Source organism: Camarhynchus parvulus, chromosome 3 (assembly GCF_901933205.1).
Source record: "Camarhynchus parvulus chromosome 3, STF_HiC, whole genome shotgun sequence".
NCBI classification, from domain to species: Eukaryota; Metazoa; Chordata; class Aves; order Passeriformes; family Thraupidae; genus Camarhynchus; species Camarhynchus parvulus.
The window spans coordinates 20,676,747-20,693,071 of record NC_044573.1 but is presented as its reverse complement, the minus strand read 5'-3'; the positions used below and the strand labels follow the sequence as shown (position 1 = coordinate 20,693,071).

The 16,325-nt window shown below is 36.3% G+C and overlaps 1 protein-coding gene across 2 annotated transcripts in view; it reads left to right on the top strand.

Annotated features, from left to right (window-relative positions):
• KCNK2 (potassium two pore domain channel subfamily K member 2) overlaps window positions 1-16,325 on the top strand; it is a 130,590-nt gene that overhangs the window by 12,165 nt on the left and 102,100 nt on the right. For both annotated transcript variants that reach the window (XM_030946020.1, XM_030946021.1), the window contains exons 2-3: window positions 10,562-10,636; window positions 11,307-11,488. In XM_030946020.1, the coding sequence (XP_030801880.1) occupies window positions 11,455-11,488 (34 nt within the window). In that variant the 5' untranslated portion in view covers window positions 10,562-10,636; window positions 11,307-11,454. The remainder of the gene's footprint in view (window positions 1-10,561; window positions 10,637-11,306; window positions 11,489-16,325) is intronic.

Sequence of the window (16,325 nt, the reverse complement as noted above, 5' to 3'; positions counted from 1 at the left end):
GTTACTGGTGGCTTTTTTCCCCTTCCAGTATATAACAGTTCAGTCCCTACTTTATTATAGATTTAATAAGATGTTTTTCTCAACCGTTCAAGTGCTGCAGTTAAAGTACAATTATAGCAATTATATTAAGGAAAGTTTTGAACTGAAAAAATGTACAAAGACTTATTTTGAAATGAGGTAATATTAGCAACAAAAAATGACATGAAGCTTGGAATTTGACCAAGATAGAGCAGATTAAAGAAGACTAGCTTTTGTACCATGATATTTTTTGAAGATCATAGATGTGTTGAAAGAACTGGGAGTATCACAACAATGATGATTTGGGAAAAAAAGGAATTAAATTGTTTTGTTCTCACACTTGACTAGATCAAGAGCAATTCCATTCAAGCAAATATAATTCTGCCAATAGAAAACCAAATGAAATAGGAGGAGAACTGACTTAGAGAATCCTTTGAAAGCGTTATGCACAACTCAACTCCGACATTTTCTAATTATTCTCTTGAAAAAAAAAAAATCAAAACAAAAATGACTAGTCTTTGTTTACTTTTGTGGCCTAAACAACACAGGAAAGTGTAGATGACAAATGTCGTTTCAGTATGAATTACATATATGCATGCACTCTACTGGTACAGAAATCATGGCACTTTGTAGGGCATTCTGTTGCTTCCTACTCCTCCAGTTTGACAGATTAAACTTTAGAATAAATAGTCATCAGGAAAAAGAGAGCCTGCAAAGCCATAGCATTTCATCAGTACTTGGCTTCCCTTAACAAAACTCTCCATAGGCAGCACAACTCTCCACAAACAACAAGCTGTACATCTTGAGAACCATCTGATATGATTGAATTTCTGCTTGGTACACCAGCAGTGGTCTGCTTTGTGCATTCAGAACAGACCATGACAGTAGTCTGATTTTATCAAGCCTCCTTGTGCAACACTCATATATTTTCTATGAGTTTTAGAGGATGTAGGGACATATGACTTTCTGAATAATTTTTGACTATTGACTGATCAGGTCAGATGTTCTGCTTTCTACAATGGCCATGACCTGATACTTTACACTTGCAAATAGCAACTACTTAGATGTTGCCAGTTTAAAGACAGAAAGAAACTTCTGTCTGCTCCTGTCACAGCTTCAATAATTTAAACTAATTATCCATATTCCTTAATCAATAGCTAACATTGTTGAAAAGCTCCATGTATTGCCTGAACTTATATACTTCTGTTATCACAATAAAATAATGTTATAGAAGAGTCTCTTCTTGTAAAGCAAAGAGGCATCTATTGTCTTTGAAGTCCAAGTTAGAAAAATGTAAGTCCTCTTCTCCCCCTCTCTTATATAAGCATGATAATAAGATCTTAACTGCATGAATCTCAAAAATGAGAGAAGGAGAAACTGCAGCTTGCTCTGCAACACTACTGATGAAACTATTTCTGGTACAAAATTTTGTTCAGTTGTAAATCTGTGTTGGCTTGAGCCCTCAGCCACCAGCTATGAATTTAATCAATGTTTGGAGCTGGATGAATAATTCAGTATGATCTATTCTCTTTCAGCTTGTGAAATCCATCTTCAGGTTTCATCTCTCATGTATTTTTCCATCTACTACCTGCATCCTTTGAAAGCTGTTCTTGTCTCCCTTTAGGATAATGGTTCAAATAACGTGAGTAGTCTCTCAAGTACTGCAAGGAGTTCTGCTTATACAGCAACAAATAAAAAATTTTGCAAGAGCAAACCTGCAAAATTCAGCCCTGATGTTTTAGTCTCTGAGTTAAATGGGAACATAGGTGATCTAACATGGGTGAAGTGAATGGCACAGTTCCCATGGACTTGTAAAAGAGACTGGTTTCAGATTAGGTCCCAGTTCCTGCACATGAAAATGTGAAATTCAGAGCTGTGAACACAGTTTTGAAATGTGTTTTCCATGTTCGGCTCTATGGAATATCTCTTGTTGGTTTAGAGAAAGAGAATACAAAGATAACTGCAGTTGTTGAATTGTAAAAATTTGTGTGAATGCTTATTCAAACTCCTTTATATAAGTTTTATGCCAAAAAAATTCAGGTTGGCGTGATTGAAATATGACAGTCTACATTAAAGAGTCAGATTAAGTTTTCTATTTTGAATGACCTGGTGTAAAATAATAACAGATGATTCATTCCCCCTTCTAAAAGAATGGCCTAACTTCGTAGATGCAATATAAACTTGGTGGAAAACGCTGAGATTTAGGGGTGGGGATAGTAATTTGCAAGTTTAGAATGTCTTTCCTGGAGAAGCTGTTCTATAGCAGTCCTATGCCTGGACTAAATGACCATCCTGCATGGGGTTGTCTTTGTGTTTTGGGCTTCTGGTTTTGCTAGACCTCCACAGCATTATCTGTTTGAGTTGGTGTGCTTCATGTCTTTTGTTCCCCATTAGTAGAAACCAAGGTGTACTACTCAATACAACTTATTTCTAACAGCTAAGTAATGTTTCGTTCTTTTTTTTTTTCCTGTTTCTATGTACATTCCACCCAGAACCCACTCTTTTCAGTGAACACTTTTAGCTACTGACATCAAGAAAACAAAACTATACGTTTTTAAAACAATCAAGGTGTGGCAGTTAATGGTGCTATGTTGAAATAGGCATAATGTGGTGATATCATGGGCAGCAGTTTGATGTTCTTAATTATTCATTTTCATGCTTTTAGGTGCTTGGATTTTTAATGTAATGTAATTGGTATCATTTTATCACACTGTTACATTTAGTGCCTTCAGCTGGATTTAGGGATATGTCTGATGATTTTTTTTTCTTCTGGTAACTGGCAACATTCAGATGAAATGCAGAAACAACATGTAAAATGACAGGTTGGTGAGAAGAAAGGTCACAGATATATAATTCCCACATCACAGGGAAGATATAGGCTAAACAAGGTTGTCAAACAGTTTTTTTCTTGCCACTTGTGTTGTGACAGAGCTGCTGCAAAGATTTCCAGCAATGTGGGAAGGAAAATTTATTTCTGTTGCAAAAGTTAATGGTTGAGGCTAAGACTGGAATTGGGTTAACTGCTCCTTGTCATAATTATAAGTGGTGGCAAGGAAATTGAGTTTGGTTACTTATATTGTGCTGTTGACTTAGTCCTCAGCTTTCCCTGGGACACTTGAAACCACCTTAGCTTATAAAGAATTTGGGAGGAACAAAAGGTATGAAAGCTTCTGCAGTTTCCCTGTTCCTGTCTTTGACTTGCTTTTCCAAGTTGCTACAGTCCACACAGCAGAGATGGAGTCCTGTCCTGTATTCATCCTAGCCTGTATTTTTTTCCTCCATCTAGTATGATTGTTGCTGGCCTTGAAATGTAAATTTATTTGTCACAGGGATAGGAGAACACTTCTGTATCCCCGTAAGACTTTTTCTTGACTGTGGAACTAATGCTACAGGAGGAAGTAGGAACAGGATCCATTTTTGGTATGACTCTTCCCTCACCTGGTGAATTGGCAAAGAGTAAATTCCCTTCCTCAAGCACACCAGTTAGCAGCATGTCCCTGTATTGCTGTAGGAGGAAATGCATGCTTTCAACTATCTATGTATAGAACCCAAATATCTGTAAGTCCATGGAAGAACAATACAGTTTCTTGTTATGGAGTACAGCAACTTTGGAGTCCCTTGTCCTTTGGAATAGTTTGGGTACAGATTTAAACTGATACACTTTTTAGCTGTGATTCTCTATACTTTGTATAGAAATGGTTGGAAATGTTTCTGTTTACTCCTTTTGCTTGCTGGTCAGGAGATTATATTATGTTTCAGATCATGACCTGAAAATATCTAATGCCCTTTGTTTCAGTGCAATGGAGAACACTTTGATTTTCATGGATGCTAGTTTGGATTTAGCAGCTCAGTACTTATTCATCTTTCAGACCATTAAATCTGACATATGTACTCCATGGGAAATAGAAATAATTTTGTTCCTCGTGGTTATGAAATCATTAGAAAGTATGAGGTACATCTGTAATGGATGTCCATTAATATAATTATTGTATTTAATAGGCAACCTGCAGGCTTGGATTTTCTTAACGCTGTTACTGAGAGAATTACTAATACTGACCTTTTCAAAGGACCATGGAGCTTTTGCCTTCCTTCAGGTGAAGGCAAAGGGAGATGTTCACAGCACCCCCACCATCTGGAATACACTGCTCAGCAGCCCTGAAAGAGAAATATAGCTATTAGACAGGTTCTTGGTTCAACCCGTTTATGTGTTGATGTTTCTTGGTAAGAATTTTCACCTCTCTACTATAGCAATGTAGATTTGAGACTTATACCAGAAGTTCTGAGTGGGTGGTAGGGATTTGAACAACTTAGGAAGCCAGTCTTGCTCCAGGGATGCTACTTGGATGGCAGTCAGACTCATCAGAAGGGCTCATTACAATTTCCTAATGTCACATTGCCATCATCCAACACAACAGCTTAATTGAATGCAAACGACATGTGTGAAATGTTTGAGTGTCTGGCATCACCTATTTTATGTATAAATATTTAAATATTATCTTATGGGATATTGTTTTTCTAACATGGAGCTCTGTTTTTCTAAGACAGAGCAGCCATCCATCTGCCTCAAACATACAAAAGCACCCATTTTTTCTATAACTGAAATGTACTCTTGTATAATTGAAACAAAGTTTCAGTCAGTTTCTGAAAAGCGACAGTAAATAACTCCATTTTCATGCTAGGGATATGGATTTATGCTGTCTCTTTCTAGTGATACAGTCTCACAGTCTTCAAATTAATCCTGGCTCCACAGATCTGTTGGGCATAGCAAGTTACTGCAGATCTAGCTGCAGACAGCATCCATCTGATTCCGTTCATCCAGCAGGAACAGAATCCAGCTTTCAAAATCCATCCTTGGCTGGGCTGAAATTGGGAGTTTGTGAGCATGTATGAAGAGATCATCTGCTTAAGGAAAGGCTGTTTCTCTCTTTGGAGGAGGATGATCTTACAGGAAAAAAAGAATGCAGTAAATAGTTGAAAGCTGTGCCAGTTTAAAACAGGACAGAATTGGATTGTTGGTTACCCAGATTTCTTTTTTAGTATTCCATTCTCTCCTCCAAATTGGCAGCCTTTTCATGAGCACTCATTCCTTCCCCTAACTGTTGGCTGAGGCCATATCTAAGGCTGCTGCAATATCATTCATGATGAGAGTGCTTTTCTTAGAAACACAAGTTGTCATACTCCTATCCTTTCCCCTAAAAGCCAAATACATTCTCATGCCACACTGTTCCATGTAAAATGGCTGAAATAGCTCGTTTTTTCTTCCCAGACATTAATGGCCAAAGCATAAATATTAATTTAACAGCAATCTGGTGACTGCCATTAACTTACCTCATGGGTACATAGATTTTTCTATGGAGACATGGGGTGTCTTATTCTTGGGGAGATCCAGCTTAGTAAGGTGAGTAGGATAATGTTAATTGCACAGTTTTCCTTATTTCGTTAGACTTCAGCCTTTCTGAGTCGTCTGTTGTTTCCTTTTTCCCTTGTGGAGTAATGAGTCTGTATTTTCCTTTGTTTTCCACTGAATTTTGAAGTATTAATTGAACCTCCCCTTGGTTGCTTTTTTTTTCCCTATCAATAGTTGCTTTTAAAACTCATTTTGCTTCTTAGTCTTTCTGATTCTGTTATTGTATTCTAATGCTATTTCCTCATATTCATTCTTGTGCTTTTTTTCCATATCCATTTTTGACCTGCATCTTTCTTACACCTTTTGCATGATTTATAATCTTAAATATTAATAAATATTTAAATTAAGATAATTTTTGTTAAGATTATATTAATTTCTTCTGCACCTTTCATGACAAGTACATAATTCTGGATCTACTTCTACATAAAAAATAATGACATACTTGCAGTCATTTGGATCTTTTAAATTATTGTCACACTGAATGAAAAGTAATTTCTCTTTAGTTTTGGGTTCATCACCTTTTACTTTCACTGCAGCTGTGTTTTTTTGTCAGTATAATATGTAATATGAAAACACAAAAAATTTCTATTGTTTATTAATACTTTTTGTGCCAACAGGTGCATATAGATGTCTATGCCTTTAAAAATATGATTTTGCATCTAAAATTCACAATTTGGTTCCTGTGGATCTGTTTCTTATTCCTTAGATGAAAACAAAATCATCATTGCACATACTTTAATTATACCTGAAATAAATGGTGCTGATACTACAGTTTTACCTGTGGTGCTGCTGAAGGTGCACAGGTTCAAACCCTTATCCTTCAACAGTTTCAGTAGCTCAGAATTTTGTAGGCATTGCATGACTTTTCTGTAATCGCAGTGTAATTGAGGGACTGAAGAATTATGCAGGAGCAGTTTTTAACCCTAATTCTTCCAGGTCTGGCACAGTCAAAGTACCTTATTTTGTCCAATGATTTGTATTTCTACAGTAGAATACAGTCAGTATTGCCTCAGCAAAATGAGATTGTATACAGAAGCATTATTAGAGAACCTGTATATAGAGGACTGGTTATTTAGGGTCCGTATGTCTCTGACAGAGGACAAATTTTTTATTTAAGAAATTAGTTTACATTTCTAACTCTAAAGAGTTGCATGTGGGAATTTTCCAAAGTGCTCTTTGTCATTGATTTCTAAAGGAATTCAATTCATCTGATAAGATTTGATTAAAAAAATGCTTGCTTTGAATATTTTACTCATGACATAATAATGTCACTCTTTCACTGGTGCAGTTTATCCCTATAAATGGCTTATCTGGTATGAATATATAAAACAATACACTTTTAGGAAAGTTGTATCTTCACAGGGCTGATGTCTTTATTTAAATAAGGAAAGCATTTGTCATTTCAATGCAGACAGTCACACATTCAATAAACTAGTGCACTCCTGGCTTATTTACCCACTCTCATTTAGGGCTTGCTCGCTGAAATACTAAACTTGCACATTTCAAGGGTTAGCAGGTTTACAGCCTACCTGTGGGACAATTTTCTGGCATTGTGGCTGATGTGAGAAGTAACAGCTAGAAGCTAAGAGGCAACAAACAACAGCTCGCTAAAAGCTGATTACTGTAAGGCAGCATGTGTGTCACACAAACTGTGACTTTGGTTAAAATCAACACCTCAATTCCTGAAACTCAGCTAGTATTGGTCAAGAGGAAAGGACATGACTTCAGGTACAAGAGAGAGAGGAAGATGTTGATGTTTAGGAAGATGTCAAGGTCTGATTATTGGGTTTTCATCCCCTTGACAAGGACTAAATGTGCTTATGGGATGAAACTTAGAGGGAGCAACTTTCCTGTGTGCTCAGGTGTCTCTGTGCACTGGCTTTGAATCTGGGCTATGTTTGGAATTGGCCCATTTTCTCAGATACTAGGCACTGAGGCCGGTTACTCCAGATGATGAAGTGGATATCTTTAGCCTAGTACTTTCAGTAACTGACTGGTGTGAGTTGTCTTGTGGGACATTCAAGTGTTTCCTGTGTCTTTTTCGGTAGTTTTCCATGTCTTAGGTGTGAGGAAAGCATCTGAACTTTGCTGAACTTTGTCAGCAGTAAAGTCTTTTATTACCTTCTTCAGGGAAGGGCAATTTGAGCAATTGGTTTTATTTGTTACAATACGTCAACAGGTTTATACCTCACGGTAGAAGGCAGAAACTTTGAGTGCTTTCTGTCTTCTATTAGCTGATACAGCACAGTAAACATTTCTCTGTACATTAGAGAAGATGGTTCTGGGGTCAATTCCAAGGCTGGGTGTAGGCACACAATTTGTGGTCATTGGGAGTGGGGCTGTGCCGAGCCTCATCCCTATAGCTGTGAGAAGCAGGTGAGCAGCATTGACAGCAATGAGCCATGGAGTGCCCAGGGGCACTGACCAACCACCAAAGGGAACAGAGGGCACACAGGTGCAATGCATGAGCATGAGGGGTGTAAAAGGCTGGGCTAAAGAAGCAGGAGGGTGGATGCTTATAGCCTTCTGGTGTGGTATTATTTTGTATGAGTTTATGCTTTCTGAAATTTTATGCTAATGCTCTGTGTATTGTGGCTGTCTCAGATGTGACAGTTAGGTGTATTTTGCTGCTGTGCTCCAAAGCCTAGATTGCTGTGTGTATGCATTGTGTGTGGTTGTGGTCCACCAGTCAAAACTGTGTGTTTTCATGTGCTGAAATTCTGCCAAGAGGAACTTGGAATTCGTTCATGGAGTTTTTGATGGAAAAAGAGAGACAGTGATTTTGAGGGGTTAAAAATGTTCTTGAACTCTACTGAAATGCATAATTTGGACTGTAGGGGGAATATATTCACAGCTGCAAATTGCAATCAACACAGGAAAAAATATAGATAAATAGACAAAAATACAGAATAAATACCAAAAAAGCAAAAATCTTTTCATAAAGCAGATAAACTTATGGAATTAAATTTTTGTGTGTTTTCTGAACCTAATTTTCTCTATCTGAGGTGAAAATCTTTTGGACCATCAAAGTGTATTCTATGGATGAGATTAAAGAGATCCTGAAAAAATGTTTTTGGTGACAGGGTTGGAGAGAAAAGAGTAGGGAAAAGAAAAGGAGGAAATAGACTGTCAGGACAAGATTGAAATTAATATAGGATATATTACTAGCTGTAGTATTTTTTTCACTTTCTAGAAAATGCAAATTACTAAAATTGAAGATCATGAAGAGACTTGCTATCAGAGTTATGGCTGCATAGTCTTAGACTACGAGTGAGATTTGCAATATTTAATCAAAGAAAAGATAATTTCATCTACCCTAGTTCTCAGTGGAAAGCCCAGCAGAGATCCCATTCCCTTAGGAATTCCAAGAAAACTTGTCAATTAGTCTCTTATTCATAGAGTCTCTCTTCTCCTACTCTGGACTTACACGTGAAGTTTTTCATTAACTGTCTCATATGAAATGAACGTAATTCATACTTTCCTAATTATTGTTAGTCCCCAACTGCAGGCACACAAGATTTACAGGGCGTTGGGGCAGTTGCTCACAGAACTGAGATACACAATTTAACAGAAATGAGACCAGGCAATTTGTGTGCTTCTGTAATAACCAAATGATCAAAAATAGCTTCAGTAAAGAGAATTGATCATCTGAAAGCATTTTTATAAACCTGCACCCCAGACAAATGAGTTTGCCTGTAGAAAAAAAAGACAAGCAATCAAAACAGAATCTGAACAGAAACACAAGTTATGTGGAAAATCTCTAATGATCATTTATGCTTTTAGGCTTGCTTTGACCACCTTTGATGGTTCTTGCAGTTCTAAGAATTTTGTATTTTTTTTTACCCAAAATTCCTTGGGCTTGGTGTTCTGTGATATTGATTTTGGTTGGTTCTTAGGTGGTAGCACATACAGGTTTATTTTCACAGAGAGACTGAAGGGTGGCTCAAAAGATCTGTATTACTTCAAATTGGGAGCAGAGGAGCATTGTCTATCAGAACAGTTGAGTTACTTACAGAGTAGCTGGGAACCTATACTATAAATGCATGAAAGTAGAAAGTATTCTCTAATTTAAAGTAAATCACTAATTTACACTAGTGATTTGTAACAACACAGATAAGTCTTGCTGCAAGGCAGATTTCCTTGAATTTGCATGTCCATCTCCAGCATAGCTATCTGGCTTTTGGTAATAACAAAGTTTCAAAGTCAAAAAATGCTACCGTGTTCCTGTTTTGTTTGGTCTTTGTCAACTACAACTCATACTTCCAACATTTAACTGCAAAAAAAAAAGACTAACAATCAAAGATAAAAAACAAAACTCTGGTGGTCTACAATGTTTGCCTGACTTCAGGGCTTTAAGCAAAATATTAGAGCTCCTGGTGGAAAGTTGTAAAATTTAGGTGTGTGAAATGACTTCAGTATCTATCACAGAGACTCACACATGGTGCTTCTCCCTGTTAAAAAGTTCTATGGAAACCTTATGAAATGGCATCATATGACTCTGTATGAGCACTTTGTCTTAATTCTATCGCTTGTGGTTGTGTTTCTGGAGTCTGGGTCCCGATTAGCAACCTGTGAAATTTATGAGTAAAAGTTCATTTTTCATTGAATAGGAGTGGGAATCAGGTCTCTGTGACGCAGCCTTCAGAAACAGGTGCTGTTGTTTTCTGATTGTATTATTTTGAGTTCATCTCTTGGCCAAAAAGACTTGGATATTAATAAGTGGCTTGAAAATGAAGCACGTATAGTTGTTTGGCTATGTTTTAGAATTCCAGAGGTCAAGCTAGACTTTCTTTTACTGATGAAGATACTCCTTTGCTTGTGCCTGCATATATTTACAAATGGATTACATAGAATATTCAAGAGAGACAGGGAAAGATGATTACAGTCATTCTCTTAATCCCTCATGACATCTTCAAGTATTTAAAATGTGTGAGAACTTTAAGAATAAGGCTATATGACTGCCATATTATCATATTACTTAAAATGCTATTCTTTGTCTACTTTGTTACGTGATTGTAGTGGCCATTATATTTTCACAAATATTGTGATTAACAGACCAGGTTTTCTATGTAAGATTGCTCTGTGATATGATTTTCTAGAATATGGAATAATTGCAACACATCCTTTTCTTTTAAGGAATTCAATGAAAATATAAGAAATATGCCTCAAATTAATGACATCTGAACTTGGCAAGTCTGTGGACAGCTGAAGGTAAGGACCTAAATGAATCAGGATCCTTTTTCAAAATGTGTCTCTGACATATTCATAATATTGCAGCACATGGGAGGGGTGGGAGGGGATGGAGAAGACAAATTAAAAAAAAAAAAGAAAGAAAACCAAATTCTAAAGATTGTTATGCCCTCTTTAAAACCACTAACTCCTCATAAGTGTCCTGATCAGTAACTATTGATACAGCTGAGAAAAGATGCTTAACAGCCTATTTTGTGACTACTCCTTAGGAAAATCATAAATAAGAAAAGGAATTGTAGCAATGCCCATCTTCCTTCAATAAACAATGAAACAAATTTTCTATTTGGAGTCACACCTGACATCCTGGGGACCTTTAGCAACAATTAGACTGAATGCTGCATTTGGTTCATGTGAATGATGCTTAAGAAAGGAAGAATTATTGGAAATACTAGTTTTCATTTACTAATTTAAAGAAGGTATGTTCTTTCAAACCCTCTGGAACATTTCAGGTACAATTATTCAATTGTTTGAGACCCAAGTAATTTTTGTTCAGGTCTGTAGGCACTTCCTAACATGTATCAGTGACCATCTGTAAAGTACTATGAAAATTTACAACATTATATAAATGCCATGTGTCCTAATTACTAACTTACCTCTTTACCTTTATTTGTACATTTACTATTTTGGACAGGAAATACACAGAGAGGCAATAACTGTGCTTCAAAAGAGAATACGTTATGAAGAGATGACTTGTTTAGAAGACTTCTTAAACACCGCAATAAAGAAAATACTTTACCTTAGAACAAAAGCATGGTGACTCCAGAATATTGCATCACCAAATGAGGAACCCACAAGCAAGACATAACTTTTACTGTAAGTACTGCTACTAAAGACAAATACATTGTTTAGTTAGTCTTTAACAGTTCTAATCAGTCTCCATTACAGATTTTCTGGACGCTTCACCTTCATTTTTTAATGACCATATATTCTTTCTGGAGTGTTTGTTCAACTCTGTCCTCGATTTCAAGATTTCATTCCCTTACCTGAAAGGAAGAATTTCCTTTCAGGAAAGGGAATGAAATCCAGCGATTTCAATGAGGAAATGAGGATCAATTGGGCAAGCTTTGGTCGATAGTCCTGCACTTCAGGTCATCCCTTTGGCTTTTCCAGTTTATCTGTCCTATTGTGGTTTTTTTTTTCTTTTTTTTTTTTTTGAAAGTTCAATTATTCTGTTTAACATCTGTCTTGTTGTTTCGATTCCTTCCCAGATTTTAGGGATTTCAATTTGAGTGATTTTGACAAGTTTTGGTCCTTCTCACTTCACCACATTTCATCTCAGTACCCTTAGTTGTAGTCACACCATTTCAATTTTCAGGGTGTTTCAATTTTATTTTTGAATGACCATATCACCTTTCTGAAGTGCTCATTCAACTCTGTCTTCCGATTTCAAGATTTCATTCCCTGAAAAGGAAATAAAATTCTTCCTTCCAGAAAAGGGAATGAAATCTTGTGATTTTGATGAGGATCCAATTGGGCAAGCTTTGGTCCATAATCCTGCATTTCAGGTCATCCCATTGGCTTTTCCTGTTTATAGGCCCTCTAAGCTTTTATTCTCTTTTTTATTTTTAAGTTTCAGTTATTCCATTTTCTTTCTCTTTATTTCCCTTTCTTCTCAGATTTTAGGGATTTCAATGGGAATAATTTTAGCAAGTTTTGGTCCTTCTCACTTCACCGCCTTTCATCTCAGTACTATTGGTTGTAGTCACTCCATGTCAAATTTTCAGGATTTTTCAATTTCATTTTTGAATGACCATATCTTTTTTCACGAGTGTTTGTTCAACTCTGTCTTTTGATTTCAAGATTTCATTCCCTGAAAAGGAAAGGAGAGAAAGAATTTTCTTTCTGGAGTGGGAATGAAATCTTGCGATTTCAACGAGGATCAATTGGGCAAGCTTTGGTCTGTGTTCCTACACTTCAGGTCTTCCCATTGGCTTTTTCTGTTTATCTGTCCTATCGTTTTTTGTTTGTTATTTTTTTTTAATTTCAATTTTTTTTGTTTCACATCTCTCTCTTTGTTTCCCTTTCTTCCCAGAGTTTAGGGATTTCAGCTGGATTAATTTTGGCAAGTTTTAGTCCTCACTCCACCACATTTCATCTCAATACCATTGATTGTAGTCACTTCATGTCAAATTTTCAGGATTTTTCAATTTCATTTTTGAATGACCATATCTCTTTTCTGGAGTGTTTGTTCGACTCTGCCTTTTGATTGTAGGATTTCCTTCCCTTTCCTGGAAAGAAGGATTTCCTTTCAGGGGAGGAAATGAAATTTTGAAATTTCAATGAGGATCAATTGGGCAAGCTTTGGTCCATATTCCTGCACTTAGGTCATCCCATTGGCTTTTACTGTTTATCTGTCCTACTGTCCTATCTCTTTTTTTTTTTTTTATTTCAATTCTTTTGTTTCGCATCTGTCTCTGTTTCCCTTTCTTTCCAGAATTTAGGGATTTCAGTTGGATTAATTTTGGCAAGTTTTGGTCCTTCTCACTGCACTACATTTCATCCTTGAACCATTGGTTGTAGTCACTCAGTTTCAAATTTTCTGTATTTTTCAGTTTCCTTTTTGAATGACACTATGTCCTTTTTGGAGCATTTGTTCAACTCTGTCATCTGATTTCAATGCAGATGAATTGGTCAAGGTTTGGTACATATTCTTGGCCTTCATGTCATCCCTTTGGCTTTTCTTATTTTCATGTCATTTCTGTTTGGTTTTTTAAAATATTTCAGTTCTTCTGTTGCCCTTCTGTCTCTTTCTTTGCTTTTCTTCCCTGATTTTAAGGGTTTCAAATGGAAAAAATTTGACATGTTTTTGGCTATATCCCTACACCCAATTTCATCTCAGTAATTGTTGAGTAGATGTTGAACCATCTTTATATGCTGAATTGGAATGCAGAACTAGATAATTGATTAAGAATTAAATTTTAGGAAATGCTGGAACGACATACATAGCCATTTTAAATAGGTCTGTCCTATTTTTGTTGATGGGTTTCCTTCGAAATGTCAATTTTGTGGGAAGGTCTTTTTTGTCACACAAACCCTTGTGTATTGATTTTATGTTTCCTATATCTGCATGGTATTTAGGAAAATTAGACTTGTTATCCAGTATACTGTTCTTGAGAATGCTTATTTGGGAAGCTGGAGAGATCTGTAACTTTACACTGATTACAAATATCACCTTTATACTGTGCATATGTTACATGTAGCAGTGTGATGATTAATTTGAAGCTTGGAAATTAAGAAACTAATTAATAGAGTGATCTTTTTCTAGAAAATGACACTTTAAACACTGCTTTCATTTAAATGTGTTAACATTGAATAGTTACTATCGCAGTCAGATGTTGGAAATCTGTGTTTTTATGTAGGAATAATCAGCAGGTATGTAAGTTTGGACTGCAAAGTTTTCTCAGGCCCTGAGGACACCTCAGTTGAAATCTTAGAAAGAAAAAATTATTGCTTCAGTGCTTAGACCACATGAAGCTGGAAAACCTGTTTGCAGATTTGTCAGATAAGGGACAATAATTTGTACTGTAGTTTCTGAATTAGAGATGAGTCTTACGAACTACTAGAAGTAGGCAGTGGGTTCAGAGTATTTCGCTTTTCTGAGGATTTTTTTTTGCCTTTTTTCCTCCCCCAAAATTTAGAAAATGTCTGCTTCTTCCAGTGTTATGTATGTAGGTACGTATGTTTATTTGTAAGCAGGAATTTTCTCCTCCTGTTTGCCTTCAGTCCTCGCATAAGGGTAAACACAATCTTGAGTAACAAATAGTCTTGGATTTGGCATAAAGAGCTTAGTACCTTCACAGTGGAACCTTTAGTGCCGTGAAACAGAACTCTATTCTCTGATGCAGTTCTGTTGATTGCAGAGTTTTGTGTCTTCTTTTGCATCACTGTCTGCTGTTCAAAATTTCTGCAAGCGAACTAGAATTTTTCTTTCTTTTGGATGTTTTATCATGCTGAAGTGATGCCTTCCAAAATACTTAACCCTCTTAACTGAGGGGTCACTTCTCCTTGAAATAATAGAACGGTAACCTTAGACTAATTTTACTGCGTTAATGTGTGTACGACAGAGATGGATGTTCAGTTTGGAGTTACGGATTAAAAGGTCCCAGCCTGCTGGTGATTTTTCCTTATTATACTTCCTTTCCTCCTCTGTTGTTTCTGAGTTATCAGTTATTATGTACTTTTCTCTAGATTTAGTTTAACCCTGCTTTCTCAAGCAATGTCAGAGGCTTAATATAACTTGTCAATCATGAACATTAAAGCTGAAGAATGAGCAGTTTTACTTCTTTAGGAAGATAATACACTCAGTCATTCATTTTTAAATACTGAAAACAGTTGTTTTCTATCAGGTTTTTTTCTATGATCAGTTTTTCTTTCCCCATGGTTCTAGAAAGTATGGAAAACAGCTGGAGTAAGTTATACTAAAGTAATAGATTGCTGTAGCATGCAAGTGTAGCTGTTCCACTGCTTGAGGCACTGCTATAAAATCATGACAAATGAAGAATACATTTGCAAAGTCTAAAGGAGACCTCAGGCAGGTTGAATGTAATTACATAGCTAGAATTCAAGTAAGGCCCCAGGACCACCTGGGAAGGAATGTGTTGCTCACTGTTAGTAGGGTGCCAGGCAGGAATTGTGTTTATTTACTAGACAGAGTAACCTACAGTGCAGCCATAATTTAGAATGATAGAGTACTAAAGAGAAAAACATACTGTGTGAGTAATTTCCAACCTGGTAATGAAGCATAATGGAATAGAGCCATCATGCTGTATTATGCAATCTGCATTTTATAGAATGTGTGAATATAAATTCACCTATTAGGAGAAATTGCACCAACTTAATGTTCAAAACCAAAAAGTATTTTTCAAAAGTAAAGGGAAGGAAGTAGCACCTCTGTCTTCTCTGAAATGGAAGTTTCATATAGGAGCTTGGATTAGTGGAACATAAGCCTTTTCTTTATCTTATCTGTGGCACTAAATCTATTGGAAAATATTGGAATATATCTCAAAAGAAAGTTGCTGCACCATAGGAATGTGGGGGTAAATACCATAAAACCCTTTAAATATGAAAAAGAAAGCATGATGCAAACAAGCCAACAAGATCAGATGGTATTTGAAGGTTGTGTGTAATGAATATTTAATATGTATATCCATAGGATTATTGATGCTATTTTAGTATTTACATGATAGTTGTTTCCAGAAAAGACATATTCTAAAATGAGAAAGGTGAGCCAAGAATAGAAATAAGGAAAAATCATGAACAGTCTAATACCACAAAATGCAGCTCAACATCTTTCTCTGAGGATGTTGGAGAAGCTGAGGTAGAAGTCTTTTAGGGGAATGGAAGGAAAAAATATTTCTGGTACTTCTAAATGCCTTAGAAATAGGTATTATGTTGCGAAGTGGAGGAGAAAGAGTAAAAGACTGTCCCGGAACTGGCAATGATTCTAATTCTTCACCTTGCAAATATTTTTTAGAACATCCTAGATCATGCTCTAGCTGCATGAATGATGTTTTGTTCCTGTAGCCTCTGTTTCATTGGCCTTCAACCCTTCTAGTTTTCTAGATTAGTTAAGGAGCTGCATCAATACATACAGCCGAGCATCTGTCAGCCCCCTACAGCTGTACTTAGTTTTCAAAGTTTATTTAAATTT